General features: G+C 46.4%; 1 protein-coding gene across 5 annotated transcripts in view; it reads right to left on the bottom strand.

Annotated features, from left to right (window-relative positions):
* Positions 1-20,416, bottom strand: part of SUCO (SUN domain containing ossification factor) — a 62,874-nt gene that overhangs the window by 8,274 nt on the left and 34,184 nt on the right. For 3 of the 5 annotated variants that reach the window (XM_069967615.1, XM_069967618.1, XM_069967619.1), the window contains 11 exons: positions 20,165-20,270; positions 14,882-14,902; positions 14,650-14,705; positions 14,082-14,170; positions 12,057-12,122; positions 9,263-9,343; positions 7,071-7,179; positions 5,129-6,265; positions 3,646-3,733; positions 2,171-2,275; positions 1,016-1,173 (listed from right to left, as the gene is read on the bottom strand). In XM_069967615.1, coding sequence (XP_069823716.1) covers positions 1,016-1,173; positions 2,171-2,275; positions 3,646-3,733; positions 5,129-6,265; positions 7,071-7,179; positions 9,263-9,343; positions 12,057-12,122; positions 14,082-14,170; positions 14,650-14,705; positions 14,882-14,902; positions 20,165-20,270 — 2,016 coding nt within the window. The remainder of the gene's footprint in view (positions 1-1,015; positions 1,174-2,170; positions 2,276-3,645; positions 3,734-5,128; positions 6,266-7,070; positions 7,180-9,262; positions 9,344-12,056; positions 12,123-14,081; positions 14,171-14,649; positions 14,706-14,881; positions 14,903-20,164; positions 20,271-20,416) is intronic. The other 2 variants (XM_069967617.1, XM_069967616.1) reach the window with 2 other exon arrangements.

Below are 20,416 nucleotides of genomic sequence, written 5' to 3'. Positions count from 1 at the left end.
ACCTTTTGTTGTATTTAAAAAAAAAGCAAAAAGCATTGCAATGCAAAAGCATCGATAAGAGTAAATGCAACAGATTCTGTCCAGAAAGTGGGAAAGTGTGAGTAAACCTGGAAAGGATATGTAGCGTGTGAATACGGCCTAAATCAGACATAATAGCTGATGTGAATGTTTCTGTGCAGGATCGTCAACACACCTGAGTGACACCAGAGGGCGCCCTACAGTACAGAGCCCCAGAAGACCGGCTGCACCAGGGTTGTATCTGACATACACAAGATGCTTCTGGCTTGATTTCCCCCTCTAAGTATCATGCACAAATAATGCAAGTCCCTATCTATTAAAGGGGTACTCCTGAAATTTTTGGTTCTTTTAAATACACTGTCTTCAGAAAAAAATTTGTAATTTACTTCTATTTAAAAATCTCCAGTCTTCCAGTACTTATCAGCTGCTTTATGTCCTGCAGGAAGTGGTGTATTCCCTCCAGTCTGACACAGTGCTCTCTGCTGCCACCTCTGTCCATGTCAGGAACTGTCCAGAGCAGGAGAGGTTTTCTATGGGGATTTGCTGCCGCTCAACAGTTCCTGACATGGCAGAATACACCACTTCCTGCAGGACATACAGCAACTGATAAGTACTAAAAGACTTAAAATTTTTAAATAGAAGTAAATTACAAATCTATATAACTTTATGACACCATTTGACTTGAAAGAAAAGTGTTTTTGCCGGAGAACCACATTAATGGATAAAAAAAAATTGTTTGGTCAAATGCTTCAGGTTTTTGTTCATGTGCAATGAGCGGTTACCACCACCAACACCGATTACTTACGCCATGACGCCGGTTGTAAGCTCAAAGCAAAAAAACAAAAAAACAAAAACATGGCTGACAGCGTTCTGACTAGCAGTGGTGAGAACAGAAGAGCGAGGCCTGAAGACAGCTTGAATAATTCATAGCTTTCCAGCTTGGGGCTGTGTTCACACCTCCACGTTTGTCACTGTCTTTGATCGTGGTTACACTCACCTCTTAGGACTGGGGTAATTATTGCTTTTAGGGATTTTTGACAAGTCGTCGTCGTCATCGCTGAACGGAGAAGAGTTTTTACAGCGGATGCAAATAAATAAGGCCAAGCCGATGCACAAAATGAGAGAGACGACCAGGTAACTCTGCTGATCCGACACCTGAAATACAAGACGGGATTATGCAGGAGGGTAGACGCTAAAGGCAATGGAGGACGTGTCAACTAAGTAGGGGGGAGGACTGAGGGAATGTATTGTGTGTCTGTGTGTGTTAAAGGGGAACTGTCAGCATAGATGAATCCAACCTGCTGATATGTCCGAGGAGGAGGGCATGTCTGTTACCTTCATCCTCGGCACCGTTCCCGTGCACCTAACCGTTTATTGCCATGTCTTTAAAGACCTTTAGGAGCACTGCCCGCCATCTAATGGCAATCCAGCCTGGATTTCTGAAGGAAATTATAGGATTTATTTAAGAGAAAGAGGTCAGTGCTGACTTCAGAGGAGATAGCCCGGTGGTGTAGCTGTAAATTAACTCTTTGTTGTCCTGTTTTGGTGCCTCATCTCCCTCCACCTCTCCCCTCTCCGTAAAAAGCAATGAAGACAGGGGGAAGAGCTTCTAACTGTTTTTTCATGATAAAAAATGCATTTTTCGGCTAATAAACCCAATTACCCAAAATCGACTGTACTATTGATTTCTACAAAAAAAAAAATAAAAAAAAAAATTAAATGACAGTGAGACTTTAAAGCGATCAAAGCTGAATTGTAGTGCAGTCTCAATATATGGCGATCCAGGCCTGGCAATACCTATATGTGACTGTGCTCGTATTAACCATATGTGACAGTGACCTCACCTGCTCCCTGACTATGTAGACAGATGTGCTCTGCCCTTGTAGTAGGTGTGTATCACAGGCCTGGGGAGATCCTGCTGGGACAGGCCTTTACATAGGGTGGGGGCTGAAGATAAATGCAGATATCTCCTGCCTTGTTGCCTTTCCTCTAATACAGGGATGGGAAACCTTGGCTCTCCAGCTTTTGCACAACTACAACTCCCATCAGGTCTGGACAGCCAAAGCTTTAGCTGGAGAGCCAAGGTTCCCTTCCCCTGCTCTAATATAAGTAGTAAGACATGAGGTAGGGCACAGTGCAGACTGCTTCTTACCTCCTGCCGGAGCTCGGTGACGGTGGCGGACAGGTTGGACACTATCTGGGTCATATTGAGGAGCTGGGCCTGGAGCATCTGGATGGATTCTGTCTGACGCTGATCCTGTAAGGAGGAAAGGAGTCTGGTTATGAGCGTCCTGGTGTTCTGTATACTGGTTACATATAAATCCCCTTCTATATCGAGAACAGGAACATCAAATGTAAATGAGAATGAACCAAATGTTAAAATACAGCAAAACTACCTATAAAGCATTACAGTCACTCCTGACAGGTCCTCCATGTTACCACTTGTATCGGGTCTTACTGCCACAGTGCACTCCACCCCCACCAAGGGGGGACATCTGACTTGTTCCTTCAATGGACTAATGAAGAGAACAAGTTGGATTCGATTGACAGCAGGGGAGAGACGGATGACACTGTTAGGAGGCGTTCACACATCCACAAAAAAAAAAACAAACCTTCGTGTGGCTCGGAGCTCCCGGTATCATAATGCATTATCATACCGAGCAAAGGTTTAAATGTTGTCAGTACAGCAGCAGGAACGTTTAAACAGGTTCGGATCTCCCAGCTTCATCATTAATCGTGATGTCGGGAGCTCCAGATGCACGGACAGTTTTTTTGTGGATATGTGAATGGCCACTTACGTTTCAATTTTGCATCACGAGACGCAGAACATTATGTATCAACTACAACCTAAGCCGCACTGAACGGGACCGCGCCCCTCTCATCCACCCAGACGACAAGATGTTCTCATGAGAGACACTACACAGGATGATATCAGCCTATACGGCCTATAATCGCCTCGTGTTCTGCTCTTCAAACTCATAAGAGGGTTTGTTCTTTTACAGGATTTGTAGGTTTTTTTTTTCCTATAGGAGACCCATTAAAGGGGGAGAGACCGGCAGACAAAAATTCTGCAAAGAAAACCAGCTGTAGCCTCTATAGTGTGAAGATACATTAAAAACTACAAAAAATAGTCATTATAAAGATGAAAGACGCTAAAAGATATCGGTGCCAGGCGCCGAGGGACCTCATGAGTTTAACCGGTTTGACTGGAATTCTTTAAAATTAAAAAAAAAAAAAAAAGTTTTTAACACAACATTAACAGTTTAACATTAGAGATGAGAGAACTTCGAGCATGCTGGAGTCCATCCGCACCCAAACTTTCGGCATTTGATTAGCGGTGGCTGCTGAACTTGGATAAAGCCCTAAGGCTATGTGGAAAACATGGATATATTCATTGGCTGTATACAACTTTAGAGCTTTATCCAAGTTCAGCAGCCCCAGCTAATCAAATGCCGAACGATCGGGTTCGGATGGACTTGAGCATGCTCGAGGTTCGCACATCTCTATCTAAAGATCCCTCCAGAGGCTCAGTGATTTGCTATGAAGGATCGGGGGGCTCAGTGATTTACTATGAAGGGTCGAGGGGCTCAGTGATTTACTATGAGGTCACCAGATGCCATGTATTACCTGCTCTTCTGCTATGCGGGATGTATTCTGCAGTTTTAGTATCGTCTTGTTGAAAGCTCTTTGCATTTCTTCCATTTGCTTTCGATACCTTAAAAGAAACAAAGAAATATTATATACACAGGTATATACCATATTTTCCAGCGTATAAGAATGCTTTTTAAACCCCGAAAAATCTCGGGTCATCTTATACGACAGGTATGGTCACCCCATATGGTGGGGGAGCTCAAAAATAGCCGCATCCCCAACGTATGAGGCGACCACTACAAAAAAACAAACAGTTAACTCACCTGTTCCTGGCAGCCGCGCATCTCCTGTCCCGTTCACGGCGCTGACAGTGTGACGTATACTGTCTGCGCCGGAGATCCCCCGAAGCTCTCCTGGGCACCTGAGTGTCTCATCGGAGAATCTCTGAGACACCCGGCTGCCAGGAGAGTTTCGGGAGAATGACTGACAGAAGCTTCGGGAACTTCTGCTGCCTCTGTCATTCTCCCGAAACTCTCCTGGCAGCTGAGTGTCTCCGAGATTCTCCAATGAGACGCTCAGCTGCCCGCGAGAGCTTCGGGAGAATGACAGAGGCTTCGGGAACTTCTGCCGCCTCTTTTTCCCAAAGCTCTCCTGGCAGCGAAGCGTCTTTGAGCTTCTGCGACGAGACACTTGGCTGCCCGGGAGAGCTTCAGGGATTTCCAGAATAGGCACTCTACGCCACACTGCCTGCAACGGGACAGGAGATGCGCGGCTGCCGGAACAGGTCAAAGGCGAGTTAGGCAGGGGTTAACATTTTATGACGTATAAAGGCAAACCCCTGACAATCTTCTTAAAAGTCAGGGGTCGTGTCTTATACTCCCAGTCCCCTTATATGCCGGAAAATACTAATAAATAAATAAATACTAATAAATAAATAAATACAAATAAATGAATAAATGAATATATATATATATATATATATATATATATATATATATATATATATATATATATATATATATATATATATATACATACATACATACATACATAGTGGTCTGCCCTGAATGGGCAATAGATTTATATAGCAGTCAGTCTAGACCTATGAGTCTTTGTCAGAAAACCCCTTTAAGATAAATCTATATTAAAGTGAACCTGTCGGCAGGAAAAGGAGGTGTTAATAGGCACATGGCTGGATAGGGCTAGACATCAGGACTCCAGGCATGTACCTTATTTCAATAGTCCTTTCCATGGGTGAGAAAGAAGCCTTTATGCCAATATGTAAATGAGGCTTAAAGGGGCTTTCCTAGAGTCCTGCTGACAGCCCTATACAGAGGCCATGGAGGGGGGATTATAATGATACTTTCTGCAATGGCTATGACAGTAAAAACTCTTTTTGGGCATGCATGTGTCCAGGAGGCGGGCTCTTCTCACTAGGCTATGACTAACTGCTCTATCGGTCTCTTGATTGGACACTAGAGCTGTCAATCTTAGCTGAAGGGCGTGACCTTTCACTCACCTCTGACTGAGCTCCTCCAGATAGCGGCTGCTTAAAGACATATTAACCTCTAGAGCTTTAATCCGGTTATTGAGGCGCATGAAGACGGACTCCTTCTGGTTGGAGCCGTGGACCTGGTTCCCGTTGGTGTACCCTAATTCAGTAGCGTTCTGCAGTTCGGCATAGAAATCAGTAGTACTCCTGTGCAGGCTATTGCTGATGGACACCTCCTCGGTCATGTACTCCACTTCCCTTTTGTCGGCTGCCGGTGGACTATCGATAACCTGAGTCATCGCCGGCTTTACCATTTCCTTGACTTCCACCTCGCTGACCGTGGCAGACATGCTGGTCTCTTGGATCTGCAGGGTCTCTGTAGCTTTAATAACTTTGGTGTAGTCGACCGGCTCCTCCTTGGTGACCTCCTGCTCCTCTTTGGGATGGTCCTCGGCGCTTATGGTTGGTTTCTCCTTCTCTGCGTAAATCAGAGTATCGCTCGTTTTTAGCTCCATGGTTTGGTCTGGTACAGAAACGGAAGGGCTTAAGCCAGGAGTGGGCGTTGCCACCATCTTGTTGGCCTCGGACGTGGCCTCGTTGGAGGGGGCGATCTCATCGGCAGCTGCAGACTGGGAGATGGTCTGCGTCTGACTGGGCTCCAAATGGATGGACTCTAGGATCTTAACCCCAGAGCCGGCTGGGAAACTCTCTCCGGGAGTGACCAAAATAAAATCGGTGTTGGCCTTCTCTGTTATCCGGCTCTCCGATGGTTCAGCCGAGGACTCCACAGTAGCTGCCGGAGCCGCTAACGTCTGCTGAGTGGCCTGGGAATCCTCTTCCTCTTTCCGCTTGTACTCGGACGTCTTACTGCGCTGCCTGTGGATGGCCACGATGGCTGAACACCACTTATAGATGTACTCCGAGAAGCTGGAGATGCAGCAGATGGTGGCCAACTCCCCACAGTAAAGCTGCGACTCAAACTCAAACCATGACACCTTTTCTTCCTCCAGCTCATCGCTGCCCAGGAGAGTTACTGTAGATGGGCTGGGCGCTTCTTCCTCTTCCTCCTGAACCAGCTGAACAATAGGATTCTCCTTGGGAGCTTCTGGTTCGGATACGCTGACCACTGGCTCAGCGGGAGGAGTCGCAGTCTCCTCCACAAACCTGAAAAAAAAATATCAGAAAGTTACAAGGCTTCGCTATCTGGCAGTATAAGCTAGGACTGGATAGGCTTAGATGGTGCAAGGACTTTCTTACTAATATAAAGCACAAACATTACCAGTATCCCTGCAGAGTCAGCTGTTTCATCCCAGCTCTGCTGCATCCATACATAAAAGATATTTACAGGAGTACCCCTTTAATGAACTGGTTCCAGCAAGTGCCAGAGACTTGTAATTTACTTCTATTTAAAAAAAAAAAAATCTACAGTCTTCCAGTACTTATCAGCTACTGCATGTCCTGCAGGAAGTGGTGTATTCTTTCCAGTCTGACAGTGCTCTCTGCTGCCACCTCTGTCCATGTCAGGAACTGTCCAGAGCAGCAGCAAATCCCCATAGAAAACCTCTCCTGCTCTGGACAGTTCCTGACATGGACAGAGGTGGCAGCAGAGAGCACGGTGTCAGACTGGAGAGAATACACCACTTCCTGCATGATATACAGCAGCTGATAAGTACTGGAAGAGAGGAGATTTTTTTTTTTTTTTTTAAAGACAAGTGAATTACAAATCTCTGGCACTTGCTGGAACTAGTTCATTAAAAGGGGTACTCCGGGCAAATATCTTTTTCTTTCAAATCAAATATATGGATGAAGCAAAGCTGGGATGAAACAGCTGACACTGCAGAAGATGATTTTTGGTGAACAAACAAACTTTAACAGCAAAGTGCACAAAAAAGACCAAAATAAAAGCATCTATTAGGACTATACTACTACTCATGGTCTATATACAGGCAGGCGCCTGGAAGGCACTTACGTCTCTGTTGGGGTTGGGGTCGGCGTCTGTTCAGTTGCGTTTGTGCTACTTGCTGCGTTTGTGACTGTAGATTCTGCTGTGACATTTTGCGGTTTACTCCCATTCACAGCTATGGGGAAAATATACAAGTATATAAAAAATAACTTAATATAAAAGTCGCTGGTCGTATGCAAAAAAAAAAAAAAAAAGGGCAGAAGAAAGTCACCAGAAATGACCTCTATTTCTTGTCCTAATACAGACACGAGAGCGGGGGCACCCAGCACCGTCCTGTCCTTACTCCCTGTGCATTCCTGCATGTGTCACTCTACTCAGGAACTCTGCCCGGAAGAAACGCTCGGAATTTGAACTTTGCTCGTAATCTGAACATTTTTGCGAGTGTGGTTGGTGGGTTGTATGTGGTGAGTTTAGCACTAGGGAAGCATCACATAAGAACAGTACTGTATAAGATTGCTGGAGTGCATATACAGCACAGTAGTAGTAGTAGCAGCAGAGTCAGTGCACCGCCATATCCCATCCTGTACAGTGCTTTTGGGGGGGAGGGGAGGCACAGTAGATGAGTGAGAAGTTGGTGACTACTGTACTATAATTGCTGGTTTTGGTGAATATTTCTTGTATATATGTCCTGTGCTGTATATACAGTGCCGCTCTGTAATGTCCTGTACAGTATATACAGTGCCGCTCTGTAATGTCCTGTACAGTATATACAGTGCCGCTCTGTAATGTCCTGTACAGTATATATAGTGCCGCTCTGTAATGTCCTGTACAGTATATATAGTGCCGCTCTGTAATGTCCTGTACAGTATATAGTGCTGCTCTGTAATGTCCTGTACAGTATATATAGTGCTGCTCTGTAATGTCCTGTACAGTATATATAGTGCTGCTCTGTAATGTCTTGTACAGTATATAGTGCTGCTCTGTAATGTCCTGTACAGTATATATAGTGCTGCTCTGTAATGTCTTGTACAGTATATAGTACCGCTCTGTAATGTATTGTACAGTATATAGTGCTGCTCTGTAATGTCCTGTACAGTATATATAGTGCTGCTCTGTAATGTCCTGTACAGTATATAGTGCTGCTCTGTAATGTCCTGTAAAATATATATAGTGTCGCTCTGTAATGTACTGTACAGTATATAGTGCTGCTCTGTACTGTCCTGTATAGTATATATAGTGCTGCTCTGTACTGTCCTGTATAGTATATATAGTGCTGCTCTGTACTGTCCTGTATAGTATATATAGTGCTGCTCTGTAATGTCCTGTACAGTATATATATAGTGCTGCTCTGTAATGTATTGTACAGTATATATATAGTGCTGCTCTGTAATGTATTGTACAGTATCTATAGTGCTGCTCTGTACTGTCCTGTATAATATATAGTGCTGCTCTGTAATGTCCTGTACAGTATATATATAGTGCTGCTCTGTAATGTATTGTACAGTATATAGTGCTGCTCTGTAATATCCTGTATAGTATATAGTGCCGTTATGTACTGTAGTGGTTACACTGAGCTCTATACAATGTAATATATGGGTACTGCAGGTGATTATTAGTTGGTGCTCTAACCAGTTACACACATTTACATTATTTCCTATGGGAAGACACTGCTCACTTCTCAGACTGCCTTCCTGAACCCATTGAGTTTGAGAACCGAGGTATATACCAGTATATATATATGTGCGGCCATCCACAGAGCTGCGGTGCACATGCTGACAAGCCCCAGCACCTCTCTACACTTGTGGGATGAAGGACCTTAGTGACACATGCAGTTTCAAGTGGAGACAACAAGAATGGAAGATATAAAGGAAGGAGAAGCTATACTTCTCCTCAGTCCCACTATGGGGAGAAAAAAACTGTTCAATAATAAAAACTGCAAAAAAAAAAATTCCAAATCTCTGAACCACGAACTGTATAAAAAAAAAAAAAAAGTCATCCATCCTGATTGTTTCCTATGTTCCCTCTAGATCGGGGGGGCCAAACTGGCTGCTCTCCAGCTGTTACACCACTACAACTCCCATCATGCCTGGACAGCCATGATGGGAATTGTAGTTCTGCACCATCCAGAGGGGCCGTTAGTTTGACCCCTATGAAGACCCATAGTATCAATACTAGATTGATGACCCTATGTACACAGCATACGACACCATCCCCTCCCCCATACTAGGTTTACGGTAACATGAAGATAAAGCGGCTACCTTTCCCTTCAGTGATTTCCTCCTCAGTATTCGCCCCCAGCATGTTAGCTGCAAGATTATTCACCATGCTAAGAATGGCATCTGAAGAGAACGCAGGAACACAAGCAAAACATGTGAGAGCAGTACCGAGGCAAGGCTGCGCAGTAACACAGTAACAAACACCCTGCACCTGATGGGCCCCCTATATATCCTGTCTCTATACAGTAACCCCCACTCCTGGGGGGCAGGGAGATAGTATATTGCAGCTGTATTAACCCCTCCAGCCTCCTTTCTCTCTATTTTATCATAGAATTTATATGTTTTTTTTAGTTCCTCACCAGTAAAGATGTTTGCTGTCAGTGGATGAGAACACAGAGACTTACATGTACTTACCCAGCAATGCTCTAAACCCATCAGGAACACGTGCACTAATCTGCAAGGTTGTTACACTGTGTCCGGCTGTAGAGCTCACAGAGCATTGTCTACTATGGAAACAGCTGAGAGCAGGACTAGCTTAGTACAATGTATCAGTTTGTAGAGCTCACAGAGCATTGTCTACACTGGATACAGCTGAGGGCAGGACTAGCTATGTACAATGTATCAGTATGCAGTTCAGGCTGTAGAGCTCACAGAGCATTGTCTACACTGGATACAGCCGAGAGCAGTACTAGCTAGGTACAATGTATCAGTCTGGAGCTCACAGAGCATTGTGTACACTGGATACAGCTGAGGGCAGGACTAGCTATGTGCAATGTATCAGTCTGTAGAGCTCACAGAGCATTGTCTACACTGGATACAGCTGAGCGCAGGACTAGCTATGTACAGTGTATCAGTCTGTAGAGCTCACAGAGCATTGTTTACACTGGATACAGCTGAGCGCAGGACTAGCTATGTACAGTGTATCAGTCTGTAGAGCTCACAGAGCATTGTCTACACTGGATACAGCTGAGGGCAGGACTAGCTATGTACAATGTATCAGTCTGTAGAGCTCACAGAGCATTGTGTACACTGGTTACAGCTGAGAGCAGGACTATCTATGTACAGTGTATCAGTCTGTAGAGCTCACAGAGCATTGTCTCTGGATACAATTGTATCACTTCTCAGCAAAGTGCAGGTGTAGCTATTGGCAGACTTGCTGTCTCCAATGAATATAAACCAGAGTGAGCCCATTCACTGACAGCAAATATATGAATAAGTGAAGAACTAAAACATTTAGAAAAAAACTGATTATACTTTATCAAAAACTGGAAAGAATCCAACACTAGGGCTGAGCTGCAATACCAGACACGGCCTGCATACAAGGGTGGCGCTATTTCTTAAAGAAACCATCCACCATCATCCCTAAGCCGATATTCTGCTTATAAATGACATCTTATATGGGTGGAGAGGCCCCTCATGTATTGATCGCTGACCAGATGACATTCGACAGCTAAGCTCACAGCAACAAAGAGGCAGAAACACACAGGACACAAGCCATGGTCATGTTCACACACATCAGGCTGGGTTCACACTGCAATGTCAAGCAATGTCCATTTAACATACACGCTGGATGGGTCCTGCAGTGAGCATTAAAGGGGTTGTCCTAGCTTAGAAAAATATGGCAGCCTTCATCCAGAAACAGTTCCACTCCTGTCCTTAGTTTACACGTGTGGAGCTTAAGTGTAATACCACACACAACCTGAGAACAGTGGGTGGAGCTGTTTTTGCAAGAAAGTAGCTGTGCTTTTCTGTGACCCCCCTCCCCCCCCCCCACCCCAATTAATGGAAGCCTGAGTTACGTTCCCCTGTTCTCAATGTATTTGGGTGGTATCCTTTTCCTTGTATCCATTTGCTGGTACACTATAATATTTATTATGGGAATGGACCTGCAGGGGGCGCCCCTAACGTGTATGACCAATGGACACTGCAGTGTAAAACCAGCCTTACCCTCCCCCACTGTCCTGTAACGGAGTATTCCTATTCCACAGTGATGGCTGGGAGATACCATTACTTTATGATCAGTACGGGGGTTTAGACCCCCGGGGCACCCACTGATCAGGAAGATGAAGGACACAGTACTGGTATACTGCACAGCTGTGTCCGGCTCCTGATACCCTTCACAGTGTCGTCCCAGGAGCGCTGCTCTGAAGGGGAGGCCGCATTACACCAGTACTATGTCATCACGATCAGTGAGGGTCCTGAATGTTGGACTCTATTAGACGACCTAAAGCTTCCTGTAAGCGAGCGCCAATCTGCAAGATCGGCGCTCGCTCACTGAGCCTATTACACGGATTGATAACCGTTTAGAAATGGTTGCACATTATATATATCGATCAGTGTAATAGGCTCGCAAAGCGAGCGCCGATCCTGCAGATTGGCGCTCGCTTACAGGAGGCTTCGGGTCGTATATATCCTTCGGGCAGTGTATATCTATATACAGATTTCTATATCTCATTAGCGATGTCCGTGCAGCCCTTACTCTTAAACTGTACACAGACCTCTCCATGCTCCTGCCCTCTGCTCACTTCCTGGAGCCGCCCCAGCAGTCTCTGAAGTGACAGACCGCACAGCCAATCAGTGTCTGCGGCGGTCCTGGCCAGTGATTGGCTAAGCGGCTGCTGTGGCAGTGGCTCCAGGAAGTGAGTAGAGGGCAGAAGACCGGGAGCGTGGAGAGGTCTGTGTACAGTTTATTTTCTCTTACACGGTCATCATTCATCGGCCGTGCATCACTATCACACTTATGGGATACTGTGGGATAACACATAAGCCGCTCTGCCTTATACTGAGACGCAGGATGGAAATCTCCGGATCGCGTCCCCCTGAGGACGTGACTCACTTGTAGCAGAGCCCAGCAGGTTCTTGGAGGATTTGTCGTCTCTGGTGTTGTAATCCATCGGATAATCTGCAAGTCACAAAATGAGAATTTATATAGATAGACTGATAGTAGACGGATACGAGAGATGAGGCAAAGATCCTTCAGACCCCAAATTTGTCATCCATAGTCCAGTGACTACAACCTGTAATACTATTACACTCCAGAAATGTATCCAGGCACCTGGACACCGAGTCTCACTGCTCTTACAGAAAAGAATCTATAGATCACTCAATAGTCTCACTGCTCTTACAGAAAAGAATCTATAGAGCACTCCATAGTCCCACTGCTCTTACAGAAAAGAATCTATAGAGCACTCCATAGTATCACCGTTCTTACAGAAAAGAATCTATAGAGCACTCCATAGTCCCACTGCTCTTACAGAAAAGAATCTATAGAGCACTCCATAGTATCACCGTTCTTACAGAAAAGAATCTATAGAGCACTCCATAGTCCCACTGCTCTTACAGAAAAGAATCTATAGAGCACTCCATAGTCCCACTGCTCTTACAGAAAAGAATCTATAGAGCACTCCATAGTCTCACTGCTCTTACAGAAAAGAATCTATAGAGCACTCCATAGTCTCACTGCTCTTACAGAAAAGAATCTATAGAGCACTCCATAGTCTCACTGCTCTTACAGAAAAGAATCTATAGAGCACTCCATAGTCCCACTGCTCTTACAGAAAAGAATCTATAGAGCACTCCATAGTCTCACTGCTCTTACAGAAAAGAATCTATAGAGCACTCCATAGTCTCACTGCTCTTACAGAAAAGAATCTATAGAGCACTCCATAGTCCCACTGCTCTTACAGAAAAGAATCTATAGAGCGCTCCATAGTATCACCGTTCTTACAGAAAAGAATCTATACAGCACTCCATAGCCTCAATGCTCTTTCGGTGAATAATCTATAGAGCACTCCATAGTATCACTGCTCTTACAGAAAAAAAAATCTATAGACCACTCCATATTATCACTGCCCTTACAGTAAAGAATCTATAGGAAGCTCCATAGTGTCACTGCTCCTAGCGACAAAACACAACAATCGCTGAGCTCAGGGAGACCAACGACAAAAGAAATCAAATGGAGTACTCACTGAAGAGTCTGCACTGATACATTGCCCCTATAAATTTAAATATGCCAAAGAAGGGTCCGTGGAGCCTCAATTACGAGTCTCAAAACACAGGAATAGCCAGATATCCCTCAAGGGGAGGAAAGCCTGTTGCCAAACCACCCTGATACATAGCCTCTTAAGTCCCACTCGGGCAATGCATCAGTGGAGACTCTTCAGTGAGTACTCCATTAGATTTTTTTGTCGCTGGTCTCCCTGAGCTCAGTGATTACTGTGTTTTGTTGGTCTATTTTTCATTGCCCCTGTTAGCCAGAAACCTACTCCACACTGACGAGGGGCAACTACACCGAAACAGATGTCTGTGGATTGATGCCTGCCTTGGTAAACCCTTGTCATGTCCCAAAACTCACCACAGTTAGACTTTGACACAAAAGGGGCCACCCTGGAATTTCCCTATTTATGTTCCAATACTCGCAACCGAGTGGGACTTAAGGGGCTGCGTATAAGGGTGGTTTGGTGATCTCCCCAATGGGAATCACCCTCTTGGCAATAGGCTTCCCTCCCCTGGAGGGAAATCTGGCTATTCCTGTGTTTTGAGACTCGTAACTGAGGCTCCACAGACCCCTCTTTTGCACACTGCTCCTACCGTAAAGAATCTATAGGAAGCTCTATAGTGTCACTACTCTTACAGTTAAGAATCTATACAGCTCCATAGTGTCACTGCTCTTACAGTAAAGAATCCCTTTCTGTGATAAGGACACCCCTCTTTTCTCCACACAGTAGATGTCCCCTTGTTATATGAGCACTAATATTCCTCTTTACTTACAGAGCACGCAGTGGGTAATGCCGGGGACAGACACCATTTATGACAACCTGCTGACACACTGGTGCAAATAATAAGAGACTGCAGCACCTACCTTCATCCTCATCATAAATATCGGGGCGTTCTGAGTGATACTGGGAGTCCACCTCCTCATACTCCTCCACCATGCTGGTGCCAAACACCCTAAGGAACAAAGAGACAAGTTACCCAACAGTCCTTAAAGGGGCTTTCCCACCAAAATTCCTCATCATCATCCATTGGCAGGTCTGACTGTTGGGATATCTTTTTGCAGCCCATAGAGCTGCATTATACATGTCCATCTGCTGATCCATTCAAAAGGGGGGGGGGACACTTCCCCTCTTGTGATCAGTGGGGGACCCAGCAGTCAGACCCCCAGCAATGATGTTAGGTTTTCTATGGGGATTTGCTGCTGCTCTGGACAGTTCCTGACATGAACAGAGGTGGCAGCAGAGAGCACTGTGTCAGACTGGAAAGAATAACTTCTTGCAGGACATACAGTAGCTGATAAGTACTGGAAGACTGGAGATTTTTTAATAGAAGTAAATTACAAATTGCTGGGACAAGTTGATTTGAAAAGAAAAAAAAAAAGATTGGTGAACAACCCCTTTAATACGTAACCCAGTCACACATACCCCCATTACCTTATGAGACTCAACGGGCAAAAATGTTCCGATCCGAAATGCGATATGAGTTCCACCTAAACACAAAAAGTCACAGCGTGAGCGGCTAGACGTAAAGGCTGGCGGCGGTCAGTGCGCAGAATTAATGGCACCTAGAAGCGGAGGTGGATCGGCTCTAGCGATCGGATACATCTATAGCCATGCATGCGTTCATTCATCGGCCGAGCACACGACATTCACAGGGTTCGCTAACCTTTATGTACTTGATGAACATCTGAAGCAACCAGGAAAGAGAAAGAGAAACAAGTGTCAGTACAGAAACACAGTACATGCCACAAGCCATATCATCTACGCATTTACATGGAGACCATCCCAGCAGTCAGAGAGGAAGGAGGCGTTGTAGTATTTTGTAGATTCTGTTCTGCACAAAAAAATGTTCATATAAAAATATTCATGGTTGTGTAAATTTTTGGAAATTACCAAATTTTTTTTTTTTTTTTTTTTTTAAGTGAGCTGTAATACCAGATCTGGCCACCACTGAGTGCATGGCGCTGTGACTGGTAAACAATGAAGACCCTGGAGAACAGTGACCGGCTGTTCCAACAACTCCCCCACTGATCTCCACTTCTTAAATGGGAAGATACTGAGGGACTAAATTCCCCTTTAATTCATCATGGCCTCACCCTGGCACCAGGATATGCATCCTATTGATCTTTTTTTTTCTTAAGTAAACATATTAGCAGAAGTAATGACGATCCGTCCTGTGATCAAACACAAGGAGAACAATTGTGGGACAGGAGACTGGTAACGTGGCCAAATGAAGTGAATCACACGGACAAACCGAGGAGACGACATGGCGGCAGAGATCGTTGTAGGATGGCAGGGTCATAATAGCTTTAAAAGGAGCACTGGCATTTTTTTAATTTCATATCAACTAGTGCCAGAAAGTTATACAGATTAGTAATTTACTTCTACTTCAAAATCCCCAGTCTTCCAGTACTTAACAGCTGCTGTATGTCCTGCAGGAAGTGGTGTATTCTCTACAGTCTGACACAGTGCTCTCTCCTGCCACCTCTGTCCATGTCAGGAACTGTCCAGAGCAGCAGCAAATCCCCATAGAAAACCTCTCCTGCTCTGGACAGTTCCTGGCATGGACAGAGGTCGCAGCAGAGAGCACTGTGTCACACCCGAAATAATACACCACTTCCTGCAGGACATACAGCAGCTGATAAGTATAGGAAGAGTGGAGATTTTTAAATAGAATAAATTACAAATCTGTATAACTTTCTGGCACCAGCTGATTTGAAAAAATGCTTAAGTACCCCTTTAAAAAGGGATGGGGAACGTTCAGCACGATTCTAGGCCTGTGATGGAGCACCTACGGCCCCCAGCTGTCGCAAAACTACAATTCTCATCATGCCTGGACAGCCAAAGCTTTAGCTGGAGGGCCACAGGTACCCTATCACAGGCCTAGAAGGATTCCTAGAAATCAGTGCTCCTTAAAGGGGTTATCCAGAATTAGAAAAAGTCAGCTACTTTCTGGCAAAGACAGCGCCACCCCTGTTCTCAGGTTGTGCGCGGTATTACAATCTAACTCCATTCACTTCAATGAAACCGAGCTGTAATACTGCACCAAAACGGGAGGACAAGAAGGTCTCTGTTTCTGGAAGGAACCCGCCATGTTCTCCTAAGCCTGGACAACCCCTTTAAGTGTTGCATGACTAACTCCCAGCATGCCTGATTTGAAGTTCTCCAAGGGCTGGAGAGACCCGGGCTGGAGACGGCTGTACCTGTGCCATATACTGGTGTACGTGCATGACAGTGTTGTGATGCCCCCAGTGTAGGGCACTGATACAGTCTCTCCTATCCCGTATACAGCTAGAGACCAGAAGCAAATCATTTCTGTACAGCACAGGGGTCACACTGCCGCCCTCCAGCTACTGCAAAACTACAACTCCCACCACACCTGGACAACCATTAAGCATGATGGGTATTGTAGTTTTTGTGACAGCCAGAGGGCGGCAGTGTGACGAGAAACTACAGATCCAGCCCAGTCACTCCACACTTTATACCAGGGATGGGGAATCATCGGCCCCTCCGGCTGTAGCAAAACTACAATCCCCATGGGATGGGAGTTGTAGTTTTGCTGAAGGTTCCCCATTCCTGCTTTATATAATCGGTGCACGTAGAAGCCAGAAACTACAAGATACTACAACTATCAGCCAGAGGGAAAGCGTTAGACAGAAAAAACACCAGAAAAAGCTGCTGTAATGGTCGATTTCTACCGGGCAGAAAAAGGAGGATTTACATTCATCACCCTACAGAGAGAAAGCGGATACTAAGAAGTCCTGTATCTGCAGCCCTGACCGATACCATGTAACATACAGGAGGGCCCGGCACGTGTAACATACAGGAGGGCCCGGCACGTGTAACATACAGGAGGGCCCGGCACGTGTAACATACAGGAGGGCCCGGCACGTGTAACATACAGGAGGGCCCGGCACGTGTAACATACAGGAGGGCCCGGCACGTGTAACATACAAGAGGGCCCGGCACGTGTAACATACAGGAGGGCCCGGCACGTGTAACATACAGGAGGGCCCGGCACGTGTAACATACAGGAGGGCCCGGCACGTGTAACATACAGGAGGGCCCGGCACGTGTAACATACAGGAGGGCCCGGCACGTGTAACATACAGGAGGGCCCGGCACGTGTAACATACAGGAGGGCCCGGCACGTGTAACATACAGGAGGGCCCGGCACGTGTAACATACAGGAGGGCCCGGCACGTGTAACATACAGGAGGGCCCAGCCAGGGGGCGCACGTGTAACATACAGGAGGGCCCGGCACGTGTAACATACAGGAGGGCCCGGCACGTGTAACATACAGGAGGGCCCGGCACGTGTAACATACAGGAGGGCCCGGCACGTGTAACATACAGGAGGGCCCGGCACGTGTAACATACAGGAGGGCCCAGCCAGGGGGCGCACGTGTAACATACAGGAGGGCCCGGTACGTGTAACATACAGGAGGGCCCGGCGCGTGTAACATACAGGAGGGCCCGGCCGGAGGGCGGGGGTGCAGCATATGTAACATACAGGAGGGCCCTGCTGGGGGGCAGCACATGTAACATACAGGCGGGTCCGGTCAGGGGGGCAGCACATGTAACATACAGAAGGGCCCGGCCAGGGGTGCAGCACATGTAACATACAGAAGGGCCCAGCACATGTAACATACAGGAGGGCCCGGAGGGCCCGGCCAGGGGTGCAGCACATGTAACATACAGGAGGGGTCGGCCAGGGGTGCAGCACATGTAATATACAGAAGGGCCCGGCCAGGGGTGCAGCACATGTAACATATAGAAGGGCCCGGCCAGGGGTGCAGCACATGTAACATACAGAAGGGCCCGGCCAGGGGTGCAGCACATGTAACATACAGAAGGGCCCGGCCAGGGGTGCAGCACATGTAACATACAGAAGGGCCCGGCCAGGGGTACAGCACATGTAACATACAGAAGGGCCCGGCCAGGGGGCAGCACATGTAACATACAGGAGGGCCCGGCCAGGGGGCAGCACATGTATCATACAGGAGGGGCCGGCCAGGGGTGCAGCACATGTAACATACAGGAGGGCCCGGCCAGGGGGCAGCACATGTAACATACAGGAGGGGCCGGCCAGGGGTGCAGCACATGTAACATACAGGAGGGGCCGGCCAGGGGTGCAGCACATGTAACATACAGAAGGGCCAGGCCAGGGGTGCAGCACATGTAACATGTACCAGGAGAGAATTTCCTGCAGATGTTTCTGCCTCTAGGTGAAGGGTGAAGCATGAGAGCGAGCGGCCATGGTCCTGATATACGGCGTGTTCTGCACATGGGGAGATCTATACGTTATATCCCAGATGGTTAATGCCAGGATTCTTACTAAAAACATCTGCAGCCTATGGATAGGATGGGGGATCTGACCAGGGGGACCCCCACTGATACAGGGTATGGATGTTTCCCATTCACAGGATCAAAAGGAAGGGACCACCATAGCTGCTTCTTTTCAAGGATTAGGTGTACAAGCAATAGCACTGTGACTTGGGCCATTGGCGCTTTCTATCACAATTGGAAAGAGTAATAGTGATGAGACTAAGTGTCCTATTACACGGGCCGATGGTGGCCCGATCTGCTAGATCGGCACTCGTTTACTAGGCCTATTACATGGCCTGATAATCATTTAGCAGGGGCTGCACAGACATCAATAGTGATGTCCGTGCAGCCCTTGCACAGACAGTCTGGGGCCGTGATCCTGTATGTTACACATGTCGGAGTATCTATAAGCTGTAAGGGCTGCAGAGACATTTCCCCATTTCCCAGAAGCAGCTACAAAGCGGAGTAGTAGATGCAGCAGCTCCTCGGAGATCTAGAAGCCGACGGCAGATCCCCAGGGGCCGGGGGGATAATAGCAGTGATCCTCCCACTCCTCAGCGACCACAGGCTGCACCCTTTCTTCTTTCTATTGAGATTTGCAGCTTCCTTAAGGATCCGCCGCTTGTTCTTGGGAACAGACAGCAGTTTTCTGTCCGCACTGATAGAAGATATTGGAGCTCGCTGTGTAACACTGTACTATATACTGTACTAACTATTTAGCCTGTAAACATGGAGGGACATCTGGCCGCACAAACCAAAGGAATATTTTTAATAGACTATTCTGAAAGTTGCTTTTTTTTTTTTTCCAGACTCGTGTGAATAGTAAAATTGTTGCAAAGGGATTATTATATGGATCTCAATATGAAACACTACTTTATGGAAGGTGCCGCAGCAACAGAACCATCTGTACCTTCCATAAGGTACTGGTACAGAGCACGGGGAGTGCTGTCTGCTGACCCCCATTGATTAGGATACATCAGTAATATCTAATCGGTGGCGGATAGACTCGGATCACTTCCTGCCAATCAGATGCTGCAACCCCTTTGAGTCGGTTCCTACCCATGGAATATTGAAGGCCTATCCTAAGATCAGGCCATCAACATGAAAGTCCTGGAAACCCCCTTTAAGCTAAATGTCTATACAGTTCCACAATCTTTTACATAGAGGGTAACTGTGGAATGTAATTGTATAACGCTTCCTGCTCTTAGGTTGCCTTCTAAAAAAAAAAAAAAAAAAAAAAAAAAAAAAAATCCGGAAAACTACGTCAAATTTTACCCACCCACAGGCACAGAGCCAGGGGCAGGGTGACATGAAGATTACCTCATACTACGCAAAGCTGAAGCTGTTTAATTCTGCCAAGTAGGACGAGTCTTTAGCAGAGACCCAGAGACCCTGTTTCTACTCTGTCCCAGTATTAGAGTCCATCATGTTCCTTCTTACCATTGTGTAGCACAGTGCTCCACAACCAGAGTCTCTCCAGATACGGCAGCTGGAGATCCCCAGACTGGAGAGCACTGGTGCAGTATAGGAGATATTCATTCCATAAATCACAATGTAGAAGGAAACCGTATGCAAAACCATCAAAACTAAACCCGAGTGGCGGAATGAGGAGCGGCGTTACCTTGACGTATTTTGCATACATCTGCTCGTCTAAGGGAAAGCTCTGGACTGTTCTTTCATCTCTGGCGTGGAAGGTTCCCAGCTTCACCCACTTATTGGTAGGATACCTAAGAGTCCGAGAGGAAACACAAATGCATTTACAAGAGGACAGAAACCCCACCAGATCCTGGCATCGCCTTCACTTCCTCATCCAAGTGTTCTGCGTCTTCTAAGAAAAGAAACGAGAAGCAAAACTAACACGCTATATTATTAT

Source organism: Dendropsophus ebraccatus, chromosome 4, assembly GCF_027789765.1.
Source record: "Dendropsophus ebraccatus isolate aDenEbr1 chromosome 4, aDenEbr1.pat, whole genome shotgun sequence".
In the NCBI taxonomy this organism is placed as follows: domain Eukaryota; kingdom Metazoa; phylum Chordata; class Amphibia; order Anura; family Hylidae; genus Dendropsophus; species Dendropsophus ebraccatus.
Note: the sequence above shows the minus strand (reverse complement) of the source record. Positions and strands in the feature narration are given on the sequence as shown.